This window comes from Stylophora pistillata, chromosome 1 (genome assembly GCF_964205215.1).
Source record: "Stylophora pistillata chromosome 1, jaStyPist1.2, whole genome shotgun sequence".
Classification (NCBI taxonomy): Eukaryota; Metazoa; Cnidaria; class Anthozoa; order Scleractinia; family Pocilloporidae; genus Stylophora; species Stylophora pistillata.
This window is the reverse complement of record NC_142519.1, coordinates 35,483,368-35,505,714: the sequence shown is the minus strand read 5'-3', so window position 1 is coordinate 35,505,714 and position 22,347 is coordinate 35,483,368. Positions and strand designations below refer to the sequence as shown.

Below are 22,347 nucleotides of genomic sequence, written 5' to 3'. Positions count from 1 at the left end.
CCTCGCATCACTGAATATGCATTCAAGTTGATGCGTTCATATGTCAGTCTGGGTAGTAATTTGAGCCCATTGTCGACATCCTCATAATACAGTGCAGTAACGTGCTGCCACAGCACATATTTCCCATTGTTCCACATATACCTTGTACAAGATCCTGAGCCTGAGCTTTTCAGACAGTTCCTTGTGGTCTTAACAAGGTGTGGTGCATCTGACAAGAAGTAGATGAATCGATGTGCAAAGAAATTGACCATCCGATAGCATACATCGCTGTCAGCATTCCCATCAAGATCACTGTGCAAACGATAGAAGCGCCTGTTTGGGGAAGCATCGTCTGAAGCTGCAGCAATGAACCATAGATTGCAGGTTGTTTCAAGAATACCAACTGCCTCCCAGAATATAGGCATTAATTGAGCAGCAGTAATACCTGAATTTGCAAAGTGAGCTAATTCAAACTTGAGTTCAGTGCTGACACCACGGAAAAGAAATGCTAAAGCATGTGATGCAACAGCATCAACTTTCTTTAACACCGCAAAGTTTAAATCAGGGTCCCCAAAGTCCATAAATCCTATCAGTTCTCCGATTGTCTTATCCAGAACAAGGTTAGCCATCACTTTCATCTTATCAAATAAGAGAACCACGTATCGCTGGACATCAAAGTAATGCTCGGTCTCTGCTATAAGAACATCCAACACTTCCTTCTGGAAACCCCTCTGGTTTTATAGCATTGTGGTAGTCCGCTGGCTCGGAAGAACCAACACTCCGCTGTTACTGAGTTCCTCCTAGCATGAGGGTGATTTCGATGCAAGAGATAAACAAAACCTTATTATCATTGGATGATAACGCACTCCTGTCTTAGTTGTTGCAAATAGCCTCTTTTGCTCCTGCTAGAAGATTTTCATAAAAGGGGTCACTTCCGATGCCAGCTGAATCAAGAATCTGGGTAAAATTGTCATTCAATTTATGGTCAGTCTCCACACTTGATTTCAGTAATTCTGCACGCATTTCTGTGAGCTGCTGTTCAAGCTGTGCACGCTTCAACCGCTGTCCCTGTAAAGCAAGTTTTATTCGTTCTGGATCAGTTCTGGACAGAGGAGCATTAACATGGGCTGGCTTTATTGATCTACATGTACTCTCCTTTGCTTTCCTTGTCTTTTCTGTGTACACATTAAACTCCTGACATGCTGGGAAAATTCCATCAGCTTGGTTGAAAAGCAAACACTTCTTTACTCTCCAGAAGCCCTTGTGAGGAAATTGCTGCTGCTCTTCTTCCTCCCCCATACAGTCATGATTCACTGGGACTACATGATGAAATAGCTTGGTAGTCAGTTTCATGGGATTAACTCCAGTGCACAGCTTCATGGTTTCTAAATCCTTTACTAAATTTGAAAGCCACATTGCACATTGTGCGGTGATATTTGAGGTATAAGGGATGGTCATCGACGAAGTACGAACCAAACACTTTAACTGTGAAACCAAGGCTATCGTCCACTATAATCTCCACCTCCGGAACCAAGCATGGCTCCACCATTTTCTTGAAGAGCTTTCTGTCCTCTAAGAGCCTCACACACCAATCACCGATGGATTTCAAACTCTTCGTACGCTCGCAGAACTCTATGAACGACTTGTTCCCTCTATTAACTCTGTTTAAATGATCCAGACGGGTGAACTTCCATTTGAGTAATAGTTGAAAAGAAAGCCTGATAAAAATCTTGTTTGGAGTAGTGATGACCTATGCATATTGTCATCGGTCGACCTTATTGAACATGACAGAGCCGTGCAGACAACAAATAAAGAATTTTTATCCACCGCTGAACTTGTCCGCTGCTGCTATATTCCCTGAACCAAGAGTTCCATACTTGCAGAATTGCATTGCCTCGTCATTATCTCACGACACGTAATATCACGCAAGCAATGCATGGAAAGAGTCATGTTTTTCCTCGTAAAGGATTTTTAATTTGGGTGCGCAAAATACGCTGTTTGGATTTCTTTTCCATCTCATTAATTGTTGCTTGTTTTTTCGGGAAATGCTACCCAGCGGAATCTCAGAGAGAGCATTCGAAGGATGAGATCATGAGCTGAGAGATCCTATGTCTCATACATACATCTCTTACAATGTCGATTATTTATGATTTCTTTTTCATCTATATTCAATGCCCTGTTATGCGGCACAGCTGTTAGGGAACGACACCACGGCCTGGATGGTCTTTTGATGAGATGGGAAATTTGACTCCACGGTCTATTCAGGAAACGACGGTGCCATCAATTAAGGAGAGTTGACCAAAATTGTTAGAAGGATGGAATGGACAAGAATACCTAACAAACACTGATTCAAGCGGGTGACCTCTAGGATAATCGTGTAAGCCGAACGTTGAATAATTTGCTCGATTTACCCACTTTTTGCAATGAGTCTCGCGGCCCGAAGCCATCCTTACTTCCATTAATTAGTAATTAACCTAACCATTTTTTCTCATTTTCGCTACCACGAAGTGTTGAGATGTAACACTAACACATTATTCTGATAACTATGACCATAGCTGCAATGATTACCAAATGGCTTAGTCCAGTCTCCATGATGTTGAGGACCGGGTGATGTCCGATTTGGCCCGTGATCATTCGAGCAATCAACAGGAAAGAAATTTCCGAAGACCTCACGGTTTTTTTTTAATGCATAATTTTTTTTATAAGTCGCTGCTCGGCTGAGAAGAAAGCGAAAAGGAAACCTCTTAGATATTTTTCTACATTCAGTAACGTGTCTTGTCATTGAGGATCACTTACCAATTTCAAAAGCATGCGAATGCTTAGTTTGCAGTTTAACGACAAATAACAATCCCAGCTTGGAAATGCGCGCTAGAAAACAATACTGAATCGAACACGCTTTCCACTGATATTTGATTGCCAGTAACTTTCACTATACTGTTGTAGAGTATTTTAAAGGATTGCTAATTCGAGTATTTTTAGATTTATCTTTTTGTTTTATTAAGTCTCACCTTTTTACGGCTTCGTGTTATTTTGACAGATTTATAGTTTTAAAATCCATGGTAGTTTATCAAGTAGCTCTAAAATCCATGGTGGTTTATCAATTTTCTTGTGCGGGATGTAATTCCCGTTATATTGGCGAAACTAGTCGCCACTTCTCTATTAGGATAAAGGAGCACACGTAGAGCGATATAAACTCGCATATTTTTAAGCATTTCAATACATCTCCTTCTCGTAAGAACAAATACTCCCTTTCTTGCTTTAGTATTCTGGATTTTGCTAACAACTCTATTGATTTAAAACTCAAAGAAGCCTTTTATATAAATAAGATCAAACCTGAACTTAACAAACAATTACAGCATTATAACACTTCTCTAGCGTTTTAGTTCAAACCTTTGATGTCACGTTGTAATTAGTGCCCGCTTTTGTATTACATCATACTGCAAATATTTTATTAATCTACTTGTCTGTTATATAATTACTCACGTCCTCAGTAGGGTGATCCCGTCATAAGTCCAGTCTCACTAGGGGGCGTGAGATCCTCCCACTGCGGGTCCGGGCCCGAACATCCTCCCCACCTCTCCAATACTTTTGGAGACTTGACACTGATTTCTGTGTAACTTGTTTCTTCTTCGCCCTTTTCTTGACCTTTCGAGTAACGACTCCCCACCGTAAGCACCGCTTTCACCTGATTCACCACTTCCAAATTGAGTACTGCTTGCTTCCAGACGAGGTAGCCTCCGTACAGGTCTCCTTAGAAGCTCTTTCTTTGTCTTCAAAACAATGGTACGAATCAAGCCGTCTTTTCCAGGAAGCAATTATTCAACTCTTCCCATCGGCCACTTTCCTCTCACTCCGTCCTCTCTACGAGGGCGCCTGTAGGATCTGCGGTAATGACGATGACGGCGACGATTGTGTGCAGAACGCTCTTCTCCTCCTTCATGATCACCATCTCGTTCTTCTTGTTCATCGCCTTCAGGGCGTTCCTCATCAGACCTGCGCCTATATCTGGGACGTCGTCTTCGGCGGGGTCGGCTCTTCTCCTTATCATCCTCCTCCGGTTTAACCTCTCCGTTGGTAACGGAGTTGGGCCCGCCACGGGGGCGGCGTCTCCCACGACGGAAATCTCGATAGTTGCGGTAGTAGTTTCTTCGGCGGTCCAGAGCATATTTGCTTCCTTGCACAGGGCTTCCATCTGGTCCTGTCACGTTGGCTGCTTCTAGACCCTTCGCTCCTGATACAATATCAAACTCCACTGTCTCCCCATCTCCAACGCTGCACAAGTACTTCTTGGGATTGTTCTTCTTGATGACAGTCTGATGAACAAATATATCCTCTTTGTTGTCACGGTCATCTCTGTTGATAAAGCCATAACCGCTCTTCACGTTAAACCACTTCACTGCACCGCTCACTTTACTGGGAACAACTTTCTTCTCAGCCGACTGTTTTTCTTCAACTTGCGGCTCTTCAGTCGTAGTCATGTTGCTCATGTTACAGTCTCGTAGAGCTCTGCTACTTGGTGGTGTTTCCCCCAAAGGTCTTTTGATGTTCCGTCTGTTCCTCGATGGATGGCGTCCTCTGTAAGCATTGGCTCTCTCTGGGTTTCTTCTAAGCTGTCTTTCGACACTCTCAAGCCTCTTGACTACCTGGAGGTAGTTTGGCTTCAATGGCAGAGCATCGCTTTTCCATAACAGCGGTACTTCATAACGCTTACCATCGAACTTGAGTCCCTCGTTGAACTGTCTAACAGACTCTTCTTCCTCTAAGGACATAGCTGCATTCCTTTTATCTACAGTTGCAATAGATTCCAGCTCCCAAAACTGATTAAGGCTCTCCGTGACTGGATCAACGCACACGGTAGACAGCATGGATAGAGTGTTCTTGGAAGGAAGACCCTCGATGGGTCCTCCTACAATCCATCCAGGTGTTGACTCTACTGTAGTGGGAGCATGAGTGGTTTCCCCTTTCTTGCATTTACCAGTCATAAATGAAAAGTAAAAAGTCTGCTCCTATCAAAATATCGACGTTAACTGGTCCACGAGGGTACGAGTCGGCAAGTATCAAGTTCTGCAGCTGGGGGTAATCTTCTAACCTGATCTCCACTGGTTCTAGTGGTGTGCAGATCTTGTCAATGGTGAGGGCCTCCATGCTACCTGGCGTTGAAATGTTTTCTTGAACAGAGGCGAGCGAGAACCTGACTTTCCTCATTCTCTTCGTTTGAATGGTTTCTCCCCCTAACATGGATACACTAAGGACCTTAGAAGGTCCATCAAGGGCAAGTGATTCGGCAACCTTCTTGGTGATATAAGACTTTTGGCTTCCTGAGTCAAACAAAACCCTTACAGGTGCTTTCTGGAGACCGTCTGAAACCAGCATGGCTGTCCTAGTCTGTAATAAGGTTTGTTGCATCTTGGAGTTATACGAAGCCACAAATCCACTTAATGTTGTATGTCCCTTTTCCTCCGTGGTAGGATCCCAGTCACCATGAAGTATAGTGTGATGACGCCGGCCACATCCTTCAACCTTGCACTTGAGTTGGCGGCAGACTGAAGAATAGTGGAAAGTATTGGCAGGCTTTTAAAAGTTAAAACACAGCCGGCTCTCCCTTACTAACTGCCAACGTTTGTCAATTGACTTTCGCGCAGACTCTAGACATTTAAGGGTTTCATGTCCCTGCTCACACACATGGCAAGCTGCATAACTTCTCCGATTTGTCTCACCTGCTAATAGAGCAGCTGCTGAAAACACTTTCTCTTGGGTGTTGCTTACCCTAGTTCCATCCTTGTCCCATCCCCCACCTCCTCTGGCTGTCCCACCATTCCCACCAATCATACTAGCATTCCTTTTTCCGGCCTCCCTGGAAATCCCTTGTTTATTCAGGAACTTGAAGAAAAGTTCAAGATCAACACTTTCTTCCTTTGTGTCAGTTAGTTCTTATTCCCATTTTTCGGATAACTCAGGTGGAAGTTTGGTTTCCAATATTGGAAGGAGGATACAAGAATGGGTCGTTGGCTTTTCGCCTAGGGCCTCCAGTGCTCTAATCCGATTCTTTAGCGTGTCATGGAGATCTCGCAAAAACTCTACCCCTTCGTTTGACCTTGGTAACTGGATAATTGACTTTACTAGAGATGAAATAATTATTCTTTTCCTACAAAGCGATGTTTCAGAGCATCAACAGAATGCTGATAATTTGCACTAGTGACTTGCTTATCACAAATCCCTCGATTGTGTGATAAGCAATCCCTTCATGTACTGAACGCAGGTAGGTGAACAGCAGGCACATCGTCATTATCATAAATAGCAACCTCGAATTGGTCCCCAAATTTTGAAATTTTAAAATATCTCCATCAAGTTTGGTAACTGAGGTTTTGGTAATTTTAAATGTAACTGTTTGTGCTCCGCTGAACTCGAAGTAGTTTGTTCGTCTGCTTTGGAAATTGCTTGTTTAGATATATACTCTTGCGCTATGTCTAAAGCATTATCAATCACTCGTTGATAGTCAATCCCCTTTTAAGCTTCTTCAGCAACTTCATCATCAGAAATAAGAGCAATAATTTCCTTTCTTACCTCACTGCAACTCTCCATGTAACCATTCAACTTTTGAACAAGATTTTCCATTCTTATGACGTTGTCGCTGGGACTTTTGCTTGTCTCAAGTATTACTTGTATCACAGCATTAATGTCCATCTTAAGGATCATTTTTTTACTTCTTAACAACTGAAAACTACTTAACTGATGATTGGCAGACTGTGACGACGAAAGTTGACCAGTTGATGCTGCAGGCACGTTGTCAGCTGGCAAGGCTTGTTTAGAGCCTATATGAGTCGATTCCTTACTTTTGTTTTGGAAAGATGGAGGATTAGATTCTTCTCGTTTTATAGCAACGATAAGTCGAGCCATGAGAGCTGGTTTCTTTCCTTTTGCCGGTAATCCTCTCCTTTGTAACTCAGTTTTGACTAAGGAAAGAGACATTTCACTCACATTTTTCTCCGCTGACGATGCACAGTTGTCTGCCATATTCAATCCTGTAATCGTTTATCGCGATGTTTACTTTTCTCCTCAGTGCTTTGCTTCCCCAAAGGTTTCTCGAATCCGGCTTCGAAGGATCATAATGTTCTGTTCAGACTTCTAAAATGTTTTGTTCCGAATACTAAAATATTTTGTTCAGACTACTAAAATAACTTCAAGCGAAAAGCTCATGTTTTTTATATACCACAATAGTAACGCAACAAAAAATGTCCTCAGTAGGGTGGTCCCATCATAAGTCCAGTCTCACTGGGGAGCGTGAGATCCTCCCACTGCGGGCTCGGGCCCGAAAAGAAGAGGAATAGCTGTGGTAGTAGAAGGTAGTAGCAACGAAAGAAGAGTAGAGAATAAAGAAGAAAATTACAGAGTCCTGGTACCTTTCGTTAAGTCGTCCAAGCGAGTGGCAAAAACCCCCCAACAATACTTACGAGTAGGCTTATGATCCGGCTTGAGAAAGTTCTCTGGTGGAAGGTAAAATGTTAAAATTCTGTCATTGCATAGGGACCAGAGAAGATATTTATCCTCTCTTGGTGGTGATCATGAATTGTTCAAAGCTGAATTGCGTCAAACAGGTCGTGAGGAGGGATCAAGTTTGACCCTACATTTTTTATTAGAAGTAATCCGAAAATCGTTTTACTTCAACAAAGGCTGAACATTTCATTGCCCTTGTAGGTTAAACAGCGACGAAAATTTTCATCATCATGTGCAGAACACAGATATATATTACAAAAGAGGTCTTATAAATAATCAAGGCAATATTGATATCGCATTCGATTTAAGCCACGAAAACAAGACTTTCCAAATGAAAAGTGGATTTCGTAAACCTGTGCAAACTTCATCGTAAACCACCCTTGGAGCTGCCGAAGACACAAAGTGTGTTCTCCTTTGCTTTGAAAATGTTCTCCTTTTTTAGGAACAATTCTCACCTTTCTATGAAGATTTTTCTACTCGTAATATTACAGCAAGTATTGACCGGGAAGCCTCATATTTCTCTCTAAGAAATTGTTCTATCACTGTTAATCTTACTTTAGAAAATATACAATATCTTAAACCTCAAGATCTTAATTGTTCGAGAACGCATTTTCTTGGCTGCAATGTTTTTGTCTGATCTTTCAGAACGTGTTCAGGGCAGGAAGAAATCGTTCTTCCACAGAAACGATAATTTCATCTGCTCTTAACGAAATAATTTGAGAATCAAACATGACATTGAAACACTTTATTGGGTACAATATTGCTGAAAAAAATGCCTTACAAAAAATGTTTAAAACAACGGAAAGTATAGGTATAAAAAAGCAGCATAAACTTTTTACACGAGTCAAAATTTTCAATGATTTAATTTTAATTTTAATTTTAATAGCTTCGCCAACTGGCAGGGACACCGCAACAGCTTGCGCCAATTACTGGGGGGCCCAATAAACCCACCCATCCCACCCCAGGGGGAGGACATCCATCACACAGTAATCTCGTGTGTGGGAAATTAACGTCTCCTACCCCAACCCTGCAGGAGACGGGACCTCCACTTATTCGTCCCTATCAGAGACGACTAGAATATGTAACCATTTCTTGATGTTACAGAGAGGCAGAAAATTCTTCTCAATTATTTTAAGACCCTGAGTGTTGGTCCGGCCGGGGCTCGAACCCTCGACCTCCCGCACAACAGTCCAGCGCTCTATCCATTGAGCTAACCGGGAGGCGGTTAAACAGTATAAACACAAAATAATCAGTCCACGATACTGACACACCATTCACAAACGCCAATTTCATTGGTGAAGCAATAAACGAGAACTGTAACACAAGCTTGAAGTCACTGTCATTGTTATAGCTAATATGAACGATATTACGGTAAATGCCACCAGCTCCAGCCAGCCAGTAGCGCGACGTATTATTTCCTCACGACAGTACATCACAAGTGGGTTGTATAGCCTGAGACTGGTTCAGTCTCCTTCTCGGTTCCTGTAAAGTGTAGAGTAAGCGATAAGAAACGGAAAAATCTTTAATTATCAATGACATTTAAATAAAAAATTCTGGCTATGCCTCGAGCTTTTCTGTAATTCCTTCTCTGAAGGTTTTACCATCATCTCATCTTAAAGATGAAATATTCTAGAGTGTAGCCCAAATATGTTGGTTGTTACGATGTATGCAGAGGCATGATTAGGTGGGAAGGGGAGTGGGGGTCTCTTGGATTTTAGAAACCCCTCTTTTGAGCTTTAGCCATGACTTTACTATTAAGAGGAAAGGAGGGCGTATCGCAATTGAATTCTTCGAAATAAGCTGTTTATATTCACTTTTGAAAAAAGAAAAGAAAATTGATTTGGAAACAGATTCCCAAAATGTAGGGGGAAAGGAGGAAAGTCTGGACTTGCTCTGCTTCTCAGTTGCTGACACTCTAACTATGTTGACGGTGCATCACAAGACTGCAATATTTGTTGATGAAGTGTGTACTATATTTGGAAATTTCAACATTTTATTTGTAATATTCTACTTCCTTCTCTTTAGGAATTGAGCCTTTATTACATAATTCCGTGGAGTTTATCTATATATATCTACCCAAACAGACCCGGCTTTAAGTCAGCTAACAAACTGCATCTCACCTTTTTTCCCGCAGACTGTCTTGTAAACTTGAAAAATTATAACAAGCAGCAAGCTAAAAGCAGCCAGTGAGCTGGGCACGAATGAGAACACGTTTTGTACGTAACTCCCACACTCTTGACAATCGGCAGACTCACTAGGGAAAAAAAGCGATCATTTTATCTCTTTTTAAACAACATTTATTTCGCTTTCTTAATTCTTCTACATAGCCCTTAAGCACAATATTACTTTTTGCAATAAAAATTCCCACTTCGTTTACTCTTCACTTATCTTGAGTCACTTTCTTTTGTTTCGCGAGAATATCCCATGAAATTTAAAGCTCTTGGAACGCATTTTATGCGCCATGAAATGCTGGTATAGTTTATAGTTAGATAGGATGGAGTCAAGAGCCTGGTAGGGACGAAGGATGCAAAGGAGGAGAGGAGAAGAAAAGACCAATAGCAACAGCGTTGAATAACAAGAAGAACAAAGAATAAAGAAAAGAACATGTATAACGCCAAACCAAAAAAAAAATCGAAAGAAAATGGAAGAAATAAACTTAAGTAAAACAAAGGACAAAGAAGAAAATGAAACAGGCTGGGGAGTCTATTTTGCTGAAAAGTCATAATATATCTTCCAGTAATAAAAATAATTCTTATCTCAAAACCGTGAGAAGTCCAAGTTTACCTTCCTTTAGGAAATAGAACTTGTATGACGAGATACAGAGTTCCTGAGGTCAGGTTGGAAATAATACCTACGACAGAGAATACCAAACCAGAGCTGGCCTGCAGGGAAAATCATACAACAAAATGGATTTGTTTTAAACAAAAAAAAAGGTAAAAAATCTTTGTTCATTTACTATTTGTAGCGCGGTCTTACTTATCTTAGTAATAGAATTCAATTGAATTTGTATACTGTAGTTGTCACAAATAAAGTAAAAATTTGGAGAATAGACTAAATAAGTGTCCTCCAACTTACTTTGTTTTCTCCAATGAGTTCGGTTGCAAAGCTAAGTGCATTAACAAACATGGCGGAGGACCCAAACCCCAGTAGAACAACGGCCGGGTAAGTGAACGCCCTTGTTGACTGGGTAATACGCATAAACCACAAGCACGATCCAATTACAGTCAGAGCAGCCCCAATGAACGACCACTGAAACAAGATGGGGAGTTTCAGAAGATAGCAAATGTATGTCATTAAATTCTGACTTTAAATATTACATTTCCAGTACTCTGATTGGTTCACCCAGTTCAGTACATCAGTTCTCTTGCCGAATTATCTTTTATATAATGAGATCCAATCAAGCGTTTCTGAGTTGGACTGGGTTGTGTTTAGCTAGAAGAGAACGCTTCTCCGGAACAACGGAAATTAAGTAACGATTAAAAAAAAGCTATAAATAAAAGTACGAAATGACACCATCTGATGGTACGTATCTTTGACGTTTTACCTATGTATTGAAAAAAACAATGCAGATGAGTTCAGGAACTCATGATCTATAAAAAGGATACCCACGTCAGAAAAAAGAGCCAATTACCTTCAAAATTTCAAGTTGACTAGTAAATTTTCTTTTGACGTTTCTCGCTCTGACTAGGCCTTTAGTTGCAAAAGTTTATTTATGAAATTCCTTTGAGCAGCCATGATATTGGTTTCCACCGTTTGCTACCACACAGCAAAATATTTGAATGTGCACAAAGCTTCTTGATAAGCTTGAAGTTTTAGAAATTGGATCTTGAACCGAACGCTTGTTCAATACATTTGGGACAATACGTTTGTTCAATGCGTTTGGGACTCGAGCCCATAACTTGTACCATACCTTAGCCTTTTTTGAATGTAGTTAAACCTTTTGTCCGGAACATTTACTTTTGTGAATAGTGTAAAGAGGGCCAAAAGATAACGGTGGAAGGATATTAATTTCATTCAATCAATCTTCTAGAGGAAGCCTGAAGCCCACTGATTGCGTAAAACCGTGGTTTGGGCTAGACTTGTGTGTAAATTAACAGCCCAAAAAGTTCAGTTTATTTAAACGTTGGCAGTCGACGATCGCTTCAATTTCGGTTCCATAAGCCAAAAAATTGAACAAACTGTGCCTAACTATAACGCTTGTTGACCAGCTGGAACCGAAAAACACAGTTAATGCTGTTCTCAAATAAATTTTTTAATCGTACTCTTCCAAGAACGCTTTTTGGATTTGGAAATCACTTTATTTTGAGCAGGTATTTAGATCCAGCAGTGTACACTGCTTAGCGTTGGAATGTAATCCAGCTCCGGCTTGTTGGATATGAGCGCTTGAGACCAGAAACAAAAAGAGCAATTAAAGTACTATTCGGTCAACAATTTTGTCCACGATCATTGCTTACGTTAGAACGTTATGTGAAAATAGTTTTCTTTCTTTTTATTACCTGGTTTCCTACTTTTCCAGAGAGCTTCCTTGATATTTGGGTAGACAATGTGGCACTCACTAACAATATCAATGGCAGAATGGCAATCGCTTCCTTAAAAGAAACATAATAGTCTGAAGTTTTAAAAAAATACAAGTTTTCTCGTGGTCGAATTGATTGTTTTACTGTCATTAAAAAGTATTTTGTTCAATTGAATTTGTGTGACTGAATTCCCCTATCAGAGGAACACGTTTTTCTTTGGTAGAATTTCAACATCACCTCAGGAGGTTTCTAGTCATTAACTCTCAGCACATTTTCCGCTCTTGGTATAACCTGGGGACTTTCTTGGTTATGAACAGTCTAGTATTAGGGCTAACAGGGAAGCGATTCGGATTGTTTAACTCGTCAATAGTCCAGCCTAAGCAGTAATTAGACAAAACTGCCCATTTTTCAATTCTTTAAAACGTTTAATGAATTATTTGATGATATTTTTGTCCATCTATCTGTCTGCCTGTCTGTCTGTCTCTCCGTCTGTCTGTCTCCTCTACCGTCTCACGGGAAAGTTGGCTGACTGACAGGGAAGGAGGAAGTAAGGAAAGGAGAATGGATGAGTAACCAGGTAATTGTTTGACCACTATAGAAGATCACTACAACGTTCAGTAGCTTTCAAACCCAGAAAAAAAAGGTCTGTACATACTTTTTCAAATTTCAGTTTGTCAGTCAGGAGCAGGGGCAGGTAGGCGTAAAACACATCCTGTGAACCTTTTGTGCACGCGTAAATAATTGCAACCTAAGAAGGAAGAAAAATCATAAGCATTTATGAAAAATCACCCAACCCTTAAAGAAATTTACTAATAATACTAAACTAACTTACGAACTTATATTCTCGTACTCGTTATAACCTTAGGAATAGTGACTTTGAAATACCACGATTTAACACTATACGCTATGGTAAACACACACTAAGGTATCAAGGACCATATATTTGGTCCAAATTAGAAAATGGTATGCGTGAACTACCAAGCCTTAGTATCTTTAAAACTAGAATCCGTAGAGTTGACCTGGTAAGCCTAGTGGAAGACAGTGGCAACTGCTGCAATCTTTGCAGCACGTGATTTTTTTTTTTTTTTTTTTTTTTTTTTTTTTTAATTATCTGCATGGTACAAGTATTTTTTTTTTTTTTTTTTTTTTTTTAAATTATCTGCATGGTACAAGTATTTTTATGTTATCTGAACACTGTTGATATTTCTAAATATTTTAAAATTTTAATGCATAGTTTATCGGCTGTATTGTTACTTATTATGATACTGTACATAGTTTTTTTTATTAATTTTGTAAAAGTAGGTGTCCCCAATTAGCTCTATGAGCTAAATACATTGACACGGTAATAAAGATTTTATTATTATTATTATTATTATCAGTATCACCTGCACCAAAAACAAAATTAGGTTACGTTTCGAAATCCCAAAGTCAGCCTCATAACCTGTCGAACACATTTCAGTGGCAGAGACAACATCATGTGGTGTCTTGTACGTATTTCTCCCTGGATCATTTGGAATAGACTCAGTTGAATTTCTCATGATAAACTATTAGTTGTATATTCTTCGTGATTTAGTGTGTAAGCTAAAGATTACAATGAAGATGCACAAATCAAGTTACCTTGTACAAATGAGGATCTTTGAGCCAGCTTCGCACTGTCTTTGGTTTTGGTGGATGAGCGGATTCTACATCAGAAGCAGATGGCAGAGCTTTTCTCTCATCTTGGCTAACATCCTGAAAATGTTGGTTAAGCTGTGTTTCATTTGTATCAAATCCTTCATTGTCAACACCGGAGGTCCGTTTTTGACCTTGGTTGTATACTTCTGACCTCTGTTGTCCATTTTCCATTATTCCCTGACCATCCTCTTCATTTATATTATCTATGGGTCTGACATTGTCTGGCTTCTCGTCGTTTTCTTCTTTAGAATCCTTTTCTTTTGTCATCATTTTATCAAAGATGCTCATCATAAGGCTTATTTTTCGCTCTTTTGGTAATTCCTTAACAAACGTGAGGTCGTCCTCACTTTTGACTGTCATTGAGACAACGGGCATGTTCGGTGTAGGATCATGCTCTTCATTTTCTACGGTCTTAATTTCGGAAACCTCCTCAGTTTCACTTCCTCCAAATAGGGCTGCAAAAAATGTTCGGGAGAAACTCCTTTCTCCAACAGGGCAGGTTTCTTCTTCAGACAATCGCAGACTGTGAATTACTCTATCACGGATATCTTTCTTTCTCTGTTGATCTATAGCAAATCAAAATAAAAAACGACGTGGTATGTAAACGACGTGCTGTGTAGATTAAAAACATCACTGAGACAAATAAAACGTCTATTGACTTCAGAAAAGCGATGAAATTAAGAAGAAATTGTTAAGGAAGATATCGAGTGGAAACTTTGCTGAAAGCAAGGCAAGTGAAGTTGTTGCACAGCCTTACGAATAATGAATAACGACTCACCTATTCCAAAATACGCCAATGACTGTAAGACAACAGGCCATGCTTTGAAGGAGCTTTCAGTCTGTAACAAATATAAAGCAGTAAATTACACAATATTATTTTGGATGAGATCACCAGCAATGGACACAGAGTAAATATTTACATTAACCGTAGGTCACTAATTGGCACATTTTCCCCAATATTTGTATATACTTTGATGTGCGCTTGGCGCGGTTAGCTACAGGTCTAACCTACAGGTCTAAATCCAAGGCAGTAATGTGGGTAAAAGTGATTGTGGACTCCGATCTTTGGTGTAAGAGACCCCTTTTTCAATGCAGAGGCAAGAGTCCAATTTCCTTCAATAAGGGATCAAATAATTGTTTCAAATGAGACGAAACATTTAGCTGCAAATAAAGAATTCAAAAACTGCTAAACTTAAAAGAGAAACAAGGAAAAATTTTTTTAATAGCAAAAAAGGAAAAAAACCTAATTCTACTTCGAAAACGGGCGTCCACGTTAACTTTAATTGATATAATAATATGTACAGAAAAGACCTACAATCTTATGTAAATATGAATGTAAAGAATTACGCCGTAGGTCATTAGCGGTTATGCAAGAGTGTGTATGTGTACCCGGACTGAAATTAAAGTGATGTATTAGTAAGTACATTAAAGTTTCTATACGACCAACAGGGTTTTTATTGTTTTAGTATCTCTTTAACCTGTAAAAGAGTGTTTTTGTAAAAAAAATTTGATTCTGACGCCTCTTCACCCTAAAATCGAGCTTTAAAGTTCCCGCTTCGGCCACGCCCAATGAAGTTGACCGCGTAAGGGAAGATTGGTGATGAGTGACGTCATTCCAGGAGCGTTTCGAGCGTCGTGTTGTTACTTTGCTTGACAAACGCAGTACTTTTACAACACATCTATCGGGCATATCTATGTCGCCGAAAACTCTTTACCTTACAAAAAAAAAACAGTGAAATGAACCACTGGCGGGTTTGTCGCGTTCCTGATTTGACGTCACGACCCATTCTGAACCCAATCTCTTTTTTGCTCCAACTCACGGTCACCTTCAATGGGCGTAGCCAAAGCGGGAAGTTTAAAGCTCGATTTCAGGGCGAAGACTCATCAGAATCCAATTCTTATTTAAGAATACTTTTTTACATATTAAATACATACCAAAACTATAAAAACCCTGTTGGCTGCATAGACACTTAAGTTGACTGCCTGTCTCCATATAATTTGTGGTTACTCATGTTTGCTAGCTCCTTCTCTGTCTCCTTTTTTCAGATGTAACTTACTTTAAATCAATCAATTTAATCGAACTTATTAATTTCTGATAAAATTGCAAATGACTGTAATAAGAGAGATAAGGAAACCAAAAGTTTCTTTTAATGGTGCAGTTTTGTGTAATTAGAATTTACCATAGAATCTGCAGTTGACTCAGGAAGCGCCTTGTCCTTTGAATCCTCTGAAGGTTCTTTGGTTCCAAAATGGAAAATAGCAGAGCAAACCAGTCCTACTGCTGTCAATATCAGAGTTATCACCTGTAGATGAACAGACGTTACAACTGTAGTTAAGTGACTTTAATGATAGACATAACATAAATATAATTGTCCCAAGCGATAACCCTAATTAAATTAACATGGGCCCATCTACCACAACCTGAAAGGTCGGATGCTCAGTTTTATTCTGTGTCTCGGCTGAAGGAGCAGTAAATAGCACAGGAAGAAAGGAATTAGAGAAAAAAATTAACACTGAAACAGTAATAATCAGTGGCAGTAATAGAATCATGTGGATATTATTAATTACCATAAAATCCATTGAGCTTTCTTTTGTTAACTGATCATGGCTATCTTGTCCAAGAATTAGCCACGCCACAAGGTAGAAAACGATGCCAGTTAAGTACATGAAAGCCGTTCTGTAAATAGGTAGTCAACTGCAAGTGAGCTTTGAAAAATCTTTACGTTTTGTAGAGGGAAGAACAGCCTAAGAATTTACTTGTTACTAATTAAATGTAACTGTTTTTGAAGTGAAATCAACTTCTACAGATACAAAACTTGATAAGATTTGTCTGAAGTAAGATCTAATAAGACTTAACGCCGAAATACGGACATACTGACGAAACCGGGAAGTCATGATTCATATAACTATTATCTTTATGATTACATTTGTTAGTTTGATTTTCATTATTATTAATTTTACTATCATTATTATTATTATCATTGTCATTATCATTATTATTGTTTTATCCAAACCCTTTTAAGTAACGAGAACAATCGTGACGAGGGCTGCGCAACTCACGCAAATTTATTTGGTTCAAGTGCCTTGATATTGTACCTCTTGCTACGTCATAAAAGTACACGAATGTCAGGCATGGTTACTTGGCTGTTTAGCGGTTAAACTGATTGATCACCAGTCCAGTCGTAATTCGTGCGGCAGGGAGTCCTCTTTCTCATCACACCTCAAGCTTCCATGCCGTTCGCGCTATGAACACACGCTTTGACCCAATCTGAGTCTTGCGCTAATTCAAAACTTTCAGCCCGAGTGTAATGAACTTGTCTCAGCATGAATATAACTTTAGCGATCGAAAGAGTTTCACAAACCTTAAAGTAGTAAGCTTTGTGGCCTCACTTTGATCCTTTGCCAAAACAGGAATAATCGACAAGTGCGATATGTCAACGAAGTTGATGGAAAATGAAAGTACGGTGGCAATGAGAAAGTAATACAACAGCACCACCCATTCACTGGTTTCACTGCCGCAAACTAAACATTTGCTGAAAAACAGCGGCAGACCTATTGCAGTTGTAATAGTTCCAAACAAATGCCACGATTTTTTCTTTCCATGCTTGCGTGACAGGACCGGAATCTTAACCTTATCACATAAAAAACCTGCTACTGGAACAAATATAAATGCACCGGCAAAAAGACTGTAAAGAGCAATCAAGCCGGCATAGGTTGCAGGAATGCCAACCACTCTCATGAGAAAAATCATCCGGAATGTTTGTAACATGCGGCGAGTGACATCATTAATCACATGCCCGACTCCGCAGGAAAACTGCTGAAAGTACGATAGTCCTCTCCAGTTATGATTTTTCTTGACCTCCATGTCCAAATCCGCAAATACAAACAACCTAAAGAGGAATAAAGATAAGAAAATAAAATCAAAATCAAAAATAAAACAATAAACAAGAAAAAAAGGCAAGGAAAAAGCATTTTATTAAAGCCCGAAATTACAAGGCAAAACTTGAGGGCCCAGGAGGACTGACAGGAAACAAAATTAAAAAAATAAACTACCCTTAAACCCTTCCATTATGCGATAATTTTTATAGAGTTTAAAATATAGGCGACAATTCTGCTGGAAGTTTTCTCCAGAAATTTACAGGTTAAATTTACAGGAGATTTTATACTTTTTCCTTTGGAGGACAGAAGTAAAGAATGATGATGTCACCATTTATAACTTTGTGCATCGTTGCTGTCCGTCGTGTCAATAATAGATCATAGATGAAATAAAAACGTGATAAAAACAACAGTGACACACTCGGCTGCACCACGTTTTGATTAGATTCCATATTGCTGTGCATCTGGTCAATAATAGATCATAGATGAACTAAAAACGTGATAATAACAACAGTGACACACTCGGCTGCACCACGTTTTGATCAGATTCCATGTTGCTGTGCGTCTGGTCAATAATATATCGTAGATGAAATAAAAACATGCTAATAACAATAGTGACACACTCGGCTGCGCCGCGTATACCGCATTCTGTTTTCACCACATTTTGACGTTATCCGTGACCTATTATTAAACAGACAGCAATTGGGTTATTAAGGCCGAACTGAAATTTGAATGCTATAGGTAAAACTTCATTGTCCCTAATCAGTGATGTATGGTGTCAACAACAAATTGTGGCCGTAAAAGGTTACTGTTTGACGTGAAGGTTTTCCCAAATATCCTAGCCTTTTAAAAATAGATGGACGGAAGTACTTTTTCTAGCTCTTCCCAAGATTTCTTCACAGCTCGGTAGAAGCGCCTATTGATGTAATTAAACATTAAATTGCAGGAACAGTGAGAAAACTGCGAATGATTGACGCCATTAAACTTTTGCTTCACACTTTTAACTCAGAGCATACAGGAGAATTTATTACTTTTACTTTGGAGGACAGAAGTATAGAATGATGATGTCACCATTTATAACTTTGTGCATCGTTGAGGTGCGTCGTGTCAATAATAGATCATACATGAAATAAAAACGTGATAAAAACAACAGTTACACACTCGGCTGCACCACGTTTTGATTAGATTCCATATTGCTGTGCATCTGGTCAATAATAGATCATAGATGAAATAAAAACGTGATAAAAACAAAAGTGACACACAAGTCGGCTGCACCGCGTTTTGATCAGATTCCATGTTGCTGTGCGTCTGGTCAATAATATCTCATAGATGAAATAAAAACGTGATGATAACAACAGTGACACACTCGGCTGCGCCGCGTATACCGCATTTTGACGTCATTTTGACGTCATCCGCGACCTATTATTGAACAGACAGCAATTAGGTTAGTAAGGCCGAATTGAAATTTGAATGCTATAAATTTCAGTTTCCTAAATCAGTGATGTGTGGTGTCAGCAACAAATTGTGGCCGTAAAAGGTTACCAAAAGGTTGCTGTTGACGTGAAGGTTTTCCGAAATATCGTAACCTTTTAAAAATAGATAGACGGAAGTACTTTTTCTAGCTCTTCCCAAGATTTCTTCAAGGCTCAGTAAAAGCACCTATTGATGTAATTAAAAATTAAATTGCAGGAACAGTGAGCAAACTGCGAATGATTGACGCCATTAAACTTTTTGTTCACACTTTTAACTCAGAGCATACTTGTTTGACTCTTTCGAGATAGTACTAGTTAATTACTAATCTTTCTAAAAGTGTTTGGTTTGAGAACATCAGCCCAGAAGTTTACTTGTCTGGAATAAGTTAAGTGCTTGAAAAGAGAAGAGTTATAACTACTTTATGTCAGACGATTTGCAGTCGATCAATTGATCACTCTTTCTAACCTAACTATCAGGTGATGAAGGCATTAGCCTAAACAGCTCCTCAGTGAATACGCTTCGTCTTGGAAAATGGATTCAAATGATGAGATTTGTGTAGTTTATCAAGAGTTGTGCTTTATGAGATAACGAGGAAACTATTTTTTTAGAGAAAAAATACTTTCTGCGGTAGACCATGCATATTTTTTACGCATCGTTCACAACTCAAATGATGGATGAGTATTTTGCTGTAAAGGCAACTCAACAGATGCTATTCTTTAATTACGAAATCGTAATTCAATACTGACATGGAAATACTGGCATCTTTTCAAGCCGGAAAAATCAACGATGATAACACTCATTGGTAGCTACTTCTAGCCAGCTATTTATGTATTGGAACTGAATCTTGAAGCTTTGCACGGGTGTACAATTAACATGGAGATAAATTTTTTTAGCAATAGATCTATTTCATATAAAATTTGCACTTTCAGGATAAATCATAGCACTCTGCACTATTGGGATTAAATGAACAAATTCTCTGCCTATCGGAAATCCCGAATTTCAACAAAATTGCTGTTTCTCGCATGAAAAAGAAATCCGCTACGAACTAAAAGACCAAAAGGCCTACTCATTAAGAGCATGCATGGTCAAAGATCATTTTCAGCCTATTTGTTGAAACAAACTCCAAGAAGAACATATATAGAAAAGCCATCTAATATGGTAATCGCATGCAAAAAAATCTATGAATCAGACGAACCATCTTCATTCGTAAAGTTATCGGTACTGTGAGTGTGATTGCTGTCTTTCGCACGAGATGTTTGTGAAAAGCTGTTGAAATAAATGAGCGCTATTCACGCACGTACCAATTTAGTTATTCTACATTTTTGACTTCAAAACTCAAATTTTCATTTCTTGATAAAGATCCTGCGGTTAGTCTTTTGAACTACGAAAAAAACAGTTAAACACTTAACTCGACAAAGTCTTACTATGTAAGTCGCTCACCTTGTTTTGAGATTTCTATGATCCAAATTTGTTTTATCGAAGTATGTAACCAGACCTGACTGAGCTGCACCGATGGTTGGACTCCAAGTGTTCAAGATTCTAAATCAACCAAAGATATAGCGAGGCCAGGGTTGCTAATATTTATGTACGAGTTCACTCTCATTCAGGCGAATCAGCATGGCTTTCTATTGTGCGCAACAAAGATAAGTTATACTTGGGCACAAATCTTTTTTTATCCTATTTTGTGTTACACCGGGAAAAAGAGTGATTATGAAAGGTAATTATGTCTTTTGCATTATATGATCGGTCGACCTTCGAGTACATAACAAAGCCACAGGCAGCGGATGTGACGTCTTTCCGCACTAAAAGCGCACATGAATTAAAAAAAAAAAAAAAATGATCCAGGCGGGTAAACTTCCATTTTAGTAATTGCTGTGAAGAAACCTGATGAAAAATCTTGTAAGTAAGGAGAGTTGACGAAATTGTTACAAGGATTGAATAGACAAGAATACCTAACAAACACTGATTCAATCAAATGACCTCTCGGAATATAGTCATAGTCTGAGCTACAGTTGGGGGCGATTTCGATTTTTATTGATTCAAACATCTGTGTGCCTATAAATCTACATAGCTTAGTATTTGAATGGTGTAAAAATGAGAATCAATTCTACTTTATGTAAATAAAAATTTTCTATCTATGTGGTAGTAGCGTTATCCGGCGCATTAAAATCAGGACCATAAGAACACAAAGGACTGAGTAGATCCCGCTGCCGAAACAAAGACTTCTACCTTTAAACTTTTACAGGCTGACGTTTATAAACCTAGTAAATATGTGTGGCTGAGAGATGCTTTACACTCATATATTGGTGCAAAATAAGAAGTGTTACTTTATTTATGCTAAGCTTTTCTATGAATTGAGAACACTAATGCAAATGCCGATGGTGGGCTAGTCTAAAGTACCAATGAATAAAGGCTGATAGTTTCTAAAGAAACTGTTTGGGGCTGTGTCGGTGGGGGTAACGAAATAATTTGAATATATCAACAAAGTTGAAATGGTAAATTGATTCAACTTAGCGGCCTGCTCCCAGTTGGCTTGTTAGCTCAATTGGTAGAGCGCTGGACTAGTATCGCAGAGGTCAGTGGTTCGAGTCCCGTACAGGCCTGATTTTTTTCAGGTCTGATTTTCGCTATTGCTTAAATAACGCTATCTACTGCGAGGATCGTGCATCATATGTATCTAATACCGCAGTTCAAAATATATGAACTTCATATATTCATTGTATCTAATTACAGCATTATAACACTTCTCTAGCGTTTTAGTTCAAACCTTTGATGTCATGTTGTAATAAGTACCCGCTTTTGTATTACATCATACTGTAAAATTTGATTCATCTACTTGTCTGTTATATAATTACTCACGTTCTGTTACTCATTGATTGAAGATGACATAAGCATGCCGAAACATGTCTCTCAAAAAAGTTGTCTATTTCTTACAAATTTATAGTTATGATCTTTTATTTTTAGTTTGTGCTTGAACTTGGCTCAATTCTTTCCGTGCTAGACATTTTAATCGCTTGTTGTGGTTGAGGATAATTAGTTTCATAGGTGGTCATGTTTGGGTTTGTAAAACTGACCTTGAGTTTTACCCACACTGAATATCCTGTTTAGGAAATTCCCACGGTTAGCTAACCTAAACATGTCTGTGATTTTTACATCAAATGCGAGGGCACTCCTTGCTGAAGTTGGAAGATGTTCTGTTCAGACTACTAAAATGTTTTGTTCCGACTACTAAAATATTTTGTTCAGACCACTAAAATAACTTCAAGCGAAAAGCACATGTTTTTTATATACCATAATAGTAACGCAACAAAAATGTCCTCAGTAGGGTGGTCCC

The 22,347-nt window shown here is 38.9% G+C and overlaps 2 protein-coding genes and 2 pseudogenes across 2 annotated transcripts in view; all 4 read right to left on the bottom strand.

Annotated features, from left to right (window-relative positions):
* LOC148742253 (uncharacterized) overlaps positions 1-461 on the bottom strand; it is a 2,249-nt gene extending 1,788 nt beyond the window's left edge. Inside the window, exon 1 of the mRNA XM_088753405.1 lies at positions 1-461. This exon is cut by the window's left edge and continues 198 nt beyond it. Coding sequence (XP_088609531.1) covers positions 1-404 — 404 coding nt within the window. The 5' untranslated portion in view covers positions 405-461.
* Positions 462-463: 2 nt separating this feature from the next.
* LOC148742252 (uncharacterized) lies at positions 464-2,426 on the bottom strand (annotated as a pseudogene).
* Positions 2,427-3,779: 1,353 nt separating this feature from the next.
* LOC148742251 (Y-box factor homolog pseudogene) lies at positions 3,780-4,472 on the bottom strand (annotated as a pseudogene).
* A 3,731-nt stretch (positions 4,473-8,203) lies between these two features.
* LOC111326270 (uncharacterized) lies at positions 8,204-20,544 on the bottom strand. Its single transcript, XM_088753357.1, has 12 exons — positions 20,454-20,544; positions 17,027-17,554; positions 16,233-16,341; positions 15,845-15,967; positions 14,443-14,503; positions 13,608-14,230; positions 12,646-12,738; positions 11,970-12,062; positions 10,549-10,722; positions 10,258-10,355; positions 9,594-9,727; positions 8,204-8,955 (listed from the first exon to the last, which is right to left on the bottom strand). Exons 2-12 carry the CDS (start codon positions 17,527-17,529, stop codon positions 8,906-8,908), a joined length of 2,061 nt encoding a protein of 686 aa, XP_088609483.1. The 5' UTR covers positions 17,530-17,554; positions 20,454-20,544; the 3' UTR covers positions 8,204-8,905.
* Between the last annotated feature and the right edge of the window lie 1,803 nt (positions 20,545-22,347).

Excerpts from the sequence above, each read along its gene's own strand:
- LOC111326270 (XM_088753357.1), bottom strand. The coding sequence starts at position 17,529 with ATGGAGGTCAAGAAAAATCATAACTGGAGAGGACTATCGTACTTTCAG. Across the intron at positions 12,063-12,645 it reads ACAAACTGAAATTTGAAAAA|GAAGCGATTGCCATTCTGCC; the intron begins GTATGTACAGAC and ends GTTTCTTTTAAG. Across the intron at positions 10,356-10,548 it reads AACTCATTGGAGAAAACAAA|GCCAGCTCTGGTTTGGTATT; the intron begins GTAAGTTGGAGG and ends TTTTCCCTGCAG.